Source organism: Athene noctua, chromosome 1 (assembly GCF_965140245.1).
Source record: "Athene noctua chromosome 1, bAthNoc1.hap1.1, whole genome shotgun sequence".
Classification (NCBI taxonomy): Eukaryota; Metazoa; Chordata; class Aves; order Strigiformes; family Strigidae; genus Athene; species Athene noctua.
Genome location: NC_134037.1, coordinates 256,505,132 through 256,512,088, shown reverse-complemented (window position 1 = coordinate 256,512,088; position 6,957 = coordinate 256,505,132). Strand labels below are relative to the sequence as shown.

General features: G+C 46.7%; 1 protein-coding gene across 1 annotated transcript; it reads right to left on the bottom strand.

Moving 5' to 3' along the window:
- Positions 1 to 1,106: 1,106 nt before the first annotated feature.
- On the bottom strand, positions 1,107 to 6,957 carry FZD4 (frizzled class receptor 4). Its single transcript, XM_074917582.1, has 2 exons — positions 6,697 to 6,957; positions 1,107 to 5,601 (listed from the first exon to the last, which is right to left on the bottom strand). Exons 1-2 carry the CDS (start codon positions 6,955 to 6,957, stop codon positions 4,273 to 4,275), a joined length of 1,590 nt encoding a protein of 529 aa, XP_074773683.1. The 3' UTR covers positions 1,107 to 4,272.

Here is a 6,957-nt window from a genome sequence, read left to right as displayed (position 1 = left end):
GTTTCAGAGACCTCATTAATCACCAACCTGACAACATTACAGAGATGAGCTGCCAAAGGCATGACCAAATCACTAATTACCGGGTTTAGATTCTGCTGTTCAAAACTTGATTAGCTACAGATACACAGGTGATAATTCCTACTGTCTTCTTCATAGTGCACCCTCACTATTATCTGCTCTAGTCTGATTTAGGTTCTTACTAAAATAACATTATGTTAATTAAGTAATCCCACACACAGAATGCTTAATGATGGAAATGATTAAGTGGGTTTAGATGATGACTAATATCTCAAACTGTACTATCAGTGTCAGAGAAACTGGTGAGGGATGTACACAAAAAGAAGGAACTCCTCACTGCCACTGTAAATCCTAACTGTGAACACAAATTATAAAAAGCAATGAAAAATAAGCCAATCATTAATAAGCTTAATTTAAAAAAACAATTGCAAAAAAATGCAATCAATTGAATCTCTTCTCTGAAGAGCTAAAATTACCCATAGTAGCAAGACCATTTCAAGTGTGTTACTAAGAGCAGAATCTGCCCCTTTCAATTTCTCATGTACTCAACAGGTAGGTGGTGGTGCTGCCCTCCTCCACCATATGCCTTGGATCTGAAAGCTCAGTGGATCTTTGGATGTATGTATTCCATAATACGTGAAATAAAAAGGAGCCTTACAGGAGGCTCTGCTCTCCCCAGGAGCCACATCACACCAGTGCTACAGCAGCAGATGCTTGTGCTTCCACCTTGCACTCCTGTTCAGTTTTGGGGAGGTGCTCAGACAACCCTAAATGACCAGCTGCATCCCCAGCCAGCACCTGGGACCTGTGCACTGTCTATGAAAGGGTTTCTGTCCACCCTGTGTGTAAGCCCTTGAAGCATGCACGTACTTTCACCGTTGCCCAAGGGTGTTTTGTTCCCAGTTATTTTTCACAACCCACATTTAGGTCCAAACCATGCTGGACTGACTCATTGGGAGATCCCTTCACTGCAGCATGAGCCTTTCAGTCCTCCTTCCTTCAGGGGAAGAAAGCACTTCCAACGATGATGAAGTCAATTTAAGAAACAAACTCACCAAAAACGTGAGGGCTGCCAAGATTACCTTAATTATCCACAGAGGTTAAAATTTTATTTTGATATAAAAATTAAATAGCAAAGTTGCTTTTTTTTTTTTACAGTGATAAATTAGAAATTTACAGTACATACATTGAAGTAGATATATTTTCTGTACACCCCAAAATAATCAGTGTCTATTTCCTTAAAAATCAGAAAAAGGAGCTAACTCGTCTGTTTAATATAAGAGCTAAGCTTGTACCTCCCCAGCAGACTCTTCCAAAACCTGCAGTGAGAGGAGCACAGGCTGAGGGGGAGGAGCTGGGAGCAGGGACTGCACAAGGAAGGTAACTGCTGCAAAGTTTCTAGTTGTATAACCACAGAAACTGTACTTCCGAGACAGGATTAGTCACACATTTTTTGGCTTTAAATTCATAACAACGTTGAAACGAGAGAACATACGAGTTGCAGATGCCCACTCTTCACAACCACCGGGTTTTTTGGCTATCTATCTGCTGTGACTTCCCACTCAGTGGGAAGTACAGTGTCCCCTCAACTGCTGGGGAAAGATGTTCTTTCAGGAACAGCAGCTGGTGTCTCTCCCCAGCCCACCTCCTCCCCATAGGATTTAAGTCCCTCACACTCTTTAATGGAATATCCCCCCAGGCCCCTCAAAGGGCTATGCCGTGCTATCCTCATCCAACTCGCTTACAACATCTCAGATCGCTGGGGACATGCGTCTGTCACAGTCCACAGGGTCACAGGCAGAGATGCAGGGATTTGAGAACAAGTTACAACTTAACATTCACTTCTGTGTACATAACATGGTTAAAACTGCCATTTATTGAAACAGTTAGGTCAAACATGGGTTGTATCAGCCAGGAGAGTATCCAAATCATTTCAGAGTGAAGGACACTTGAGTGAACATGACACCTTGGCACAGCCAAATACTAGGTTACAAGAAAAGGCTCATACTGACTTTACATTCCTCGCTGCATCGGGAGAAAGATTGCACGACGGAGAAGCTCTGTCATCTGAAGATCTCCTCCTTTCGGAACTCCTTGTCCTCAGGGGGATAACCAGATCCAAACACAACACTAATAGCAAGACACTTTATGGAGAGGATGAAAAGGCTTGGCTGGTATGCGGTGTTGGCCAAGACAATGCTTGTGTGTCTTGAGCAGAATGTGTCAAGTTGTCACTTGTTCTGCTGGAGAGGGAGCCCAACCGCAAAGACTGCAATTAGGGTTTGTTTGGGGTTTTTTGTTTTTGGGTTTTTGTTGTTTTTTTTTTTTTTTAAAAAAAAGAAGTACTCTAGCACATGTTTCAACATTGACATTGAAACAATACACACTTCTGGGACAGATTAGTGCTCACAGCCAGAGCTGGAATGAACTGTGGTTTGGGAAGCACATGGGGCACCTGTGTGTAAAGCAAGGACTGTAATAAAGCAGTGCCTGTTCTCAGCTGCCCTTGAAGGTCGTCCGAGTCAGGGCACCAGGGAGATGCTCTGCAGCTGACCAGGTTCCACACAAACAAATGAAGCAAAAGTTTAGGGCACGCAGATAAAACCAAAGGTCCTTCAAAGGGATAGAGCATCAGAACATTGTTCTCTTAAGTGCTTCTAGGCTATTTCTATTTGCAGCACCCTTCTTATTAACCAGACAAGCCCGCAACACAAGGTTCAAGCTCCCCACGAGCACAAGCCAATGCCTCCTCACATAAAAACATAAAAAACTCAACAGTTGCTATGAAACAGGATTATTCACCAAGAAGTTGGATCTCTTCTCTTGGGATCCCTTTACAAAAAACTGGAAATGTCTCTTGTTCCCGAGGACTGAATGCCTGCTCACATCCTGCATGTAAATATACATTTGAAAAAACTTCATAGCTATCGGAGCATCGTTGTGAGGCAGTCAGCTGTACTGCGATGTCATGGGCTGAGAATGTTCTTTTAATTGTAACTGACACACATAATTATACAACTGATCTGTGTGAACATGAGGTTGCCAAGGAACTTAACATTTCGCTTCTCCCCAGACTGGCGTCTGCAGAGATACCATCACACTGAATGAAATATATTAAGACTTAATTGCTTCATGTGATGGGTCTCCAGAGAGAGCCAGATAAGTTTACTAGGAGAAAACTGGCATTGTTTGAAGAGACCCTCAACTCATTTTCTCTTTCCTGGAGGAAGGAACACCATAAAGTAAGACTTTATTTAAAGCTATTAAATGCAGCAGAATAAAGCAGTCCACTGGAAATAGCAGGAGCACCTGAAGGTACAGGAATGGAGGCAGATGGATAATGGTAATTAATGCAGACCAGACAGAGTTTCCCAGCTCCCACTGACTCCTCTACTTCTGACAATGGCCTTGAGCAAAGCTTTTAAAAAATCGCAAATATTGACAGAACCACAGAATAATTCAGGTGGGAAGGGACCTAGAGAGGTCCAAATTCCTGCAAGGCAGAGCAAACTCCCAATTCAGACCAGGTTACAGATGGTAGGAAGAATGAGTCGAAATTATTATTAGACCATCAGATGACTTAAAGAATCATCCTCACTAATACCTCACTAAATGCTGCTCATCATGGATAACTCTCAGACCTGGAAAGTCCACTTGGTATCTGTTGGAGGACCTGGTCCTTGGCTGATTTGTGCAGCATATGGGAGCAAGAGAATACCCCAGGGCATAAAGACACAACCCTCAGCAAACGCTTCCTTCACGGTGCTGAACTTGGAAAGAAGACATCTAACTGAGGTCCTGGGTGCTCCATCTTCTGATAACTGGACCCTCAATCAGCCCAGAATTTGGCCCCAGATCACCTTTCCTCCATCAGCTATAAGACGATGAAAAGAAAATAACATCCCACAGCTGTGGGCTACAATCCCTCAGCTTCTAAAGACTTCAGTATATTGCATCCTGCTTTAAAACAAAAAAAAAACAAAAAACAACAAAAAGGAAGATAACGTGTTTGGATATTTCACAGCTTTTAAAGCCTCCCTTGGCTTTCTTATTTTGGGCAGCATGGTTTATGGCTATTGTATCTGCAGCATGATCTTTTTGCTGTTTATTCTTTAAGGCTTTTTTTTTCCATCCTCCAGAGACAGGTTGTGTAACCGTCTCCCTAACTCTGCTCCCAACATTTACACGGCAATGCTTACACACAGCCAGTCTTTCATGGGAGATCAGTCAGACCATCGGGGTGTCATCCTTTTCTCATACCACAGTCTCATTCCCTTTCCCAGGTTTCACCCAACCATCTGCTCTCTTCTCCCGCTTCACTTTCCCTGAGTTCACCAGTCTGTTCGAGCACTTCTGCCACGTGTGCAGAGTTTTGGCCGACCAGATCCACATACCTGATGTAATACCCACCAGGAGGGACATGAAGATTTTGAGCATCTCCACTGCCATATTGGAATCATCTGCTGAATAGCGGAAAACGGCCCAGTTGGAGATTTCGTAGAAATAACAGGCTATGACACATGTTGCTGGGACAGTGTACAGCACTGAAAAGACACCGATTTTGACCATCAGTCTTTCCAGTTTGTCAGTTTTAGTTCCATCTTTCTGGAGATTAGACCTGATTTTAAATAAGGCCACGAGTCCTGCTGCAATGAATAAAGTCCCAATGACCAGGTAGGTGAAAAGCGGAGCGACGACAAAGCCCGTCAGTGCATCTAGGTTCTGGTTCCCAACGTAGCACAGACCGGTGAGCTCGTCTGCATCTACTAGTCTCATAATCAAAATGACTATGGTCTTCACCGCGGGGATAGCCCAGGCTGCAATATGGAAATAAGAGCTGTGCATTTCTATAGCTTCATGGCCCCACTTGAGTCCGGCAGCCAGAAACCACGTCAATGTCAGAATAACCCACCAGATGGAGCTAGCCATCCCGAAAAAATACATCAGCAAGAAAATTATAGCACATCCTGTGTTCTTAAGACCTTCTTGGATAAGAACAGGTTCTGCTGCCTCTTCAAAATCACAGGATATCCTTTCCCGGCCCACAGTTAGCCTCACAATATAAGCAATGCTATAAATATTGTAGCACATGCTCAAAAATATGATTGGGCGCTCCGGGTAGGAAAATCTGGATGAATCAATCAGGAAGGTCAGAACTGTGAAGGCAGTTGAGATGAAGCAAAGACTGGCCCACACAGCCATCCAGATATCTGTGAATTCCTTAGCCGACCTGCTGTAGAGACCAGCGTCGTAGCCGCACTTCAGGACACAGTTCAAGCTTCTCTTCACCCAGATGTACTGATCCGAGTTAGATCCCATGCTGTGGCACTCCTCTCCAGGCTGCAGGGAGGTCTTGCTATGAAGGGGCACCTCTTCGTCTCCTGGGCCCTCCATGCACATGTGGTTGTGATCATTCTGGGGTGGGAATTTGCTGCAGTTTAGGCTGTCTGGCCAGGCAAATCCAAATTCTTTTAAAACGGGTTCGCATCTTCTTTTGACAGAGAGGCACATGCCACCGCAGGGACCTATAGGGATGTTAATCTTCTCTGTGCACATCGGAACATAGACGGAACAAAGGAAGAACTGGAAGAAACAGGAATCACAAGTGCGTTAGGGGAAATTAAACAGGTCAAAATATAACAAGTTTTCTCTTTTTTTGCCTTTTTAGCAGTAATATTTGGTCCTTTGCCTTAAAAAACAGGAAGCAGCATAAAACAAATAAACCAAGAACAATAAAAACAAAGGAGAAAAAAAACCCAAAAAGCTAACAATGTTGTCTTCTTTCAGTTCGAATGTGGTCTAGAGCCAAAGCCTGAACATTTTACTCCCTAGATTAGCTCTGCGTAAATTTAGCCCATCAGTTTCAATGAAGTGAGTGGGATTTAGCCAGATCTAAACCTCAAGGGTGCAATTTAAGAAAGCAAAAAAGCAAATTAAGGCGGTTTAAACAAATACATAGATTTGTTCTACACACTGCCTGGATATTACAGCTAACACGCAAACAGAAGAAAAGGCATTTATTGAATTAGTTTGGTTCGCGATCCCCCTAGAAGAATGTCTTTTTCTTCTGCCATAAGGTCACGTACGTATTTACAACGGGAATAAAATATCGTCGTTTTCTCGGCTTTTGAATAATCGCAGTTCTGCGACGCGACAGCGTCAGAGGGATTGCGTGCTAATTCCGCAACTCTGCCCCAAGAAACAAGCTGGGTTTTGTTCGATGAAGCCCGTGCCCGTGGGGAGGGCGAGTTTCTTGCCTTTCGCCTGGGACAGCCGCTCCGGCGGCGCAGCTCTCGGCGGGTCCCGGGCGGGCAGCAGCTCCCCGGGCGTCTCATTTCGGAGGGGCAGCACCCCGGTGCGACGGGATCGGCGGGCACCGAGAGCCAAAGCCGCCGGAGCCCCGGCGCTGCCTGGCGGGGGGACACCGGCCGGGACAACCCGCCGAGCCGTCCCCGGGATGAGCCACATGCTCCCCGCTGCCAGCGAGGAGAGCACGGCGGGGCGGCGGGACTTTCGGGTTGGTTGGGGGTTTTTTTTCGGGCTGAGCCGAGGGGATGGGGATGAGGATGGGGACGGGGCGGGGGGACAGGGGGGGTGGCAGGCGGTCCGCGCACTGCACGGCCCCCCCCACCCCCGCCCGCCCCGGCACAAAGGGGACCCCCTGGAGCCCCGACCCACCTGGAGCTGGCTGGAGCAGCCGTACTGGATGAGGGGGGTGAAGGTGGTGAGCTGCAGCTCCGCGTCCGCCTGCAGCTCGTGTCCCACCAGGTTGGGCATCTTGGTGACATTGTAGCCCAGGTTCTGGCACATGGCGATGCGGATGGCGTCGCAGCGCCGCTCCTCCTCGTCGCCGAAGCCCCGCGCCCCGCCGAGCAGCCCCGCCAGCAGCACGGCCAGCAGCCGGCCGCGGCCCAGCGCCCCCCCGCCGCCCCCCGCCAT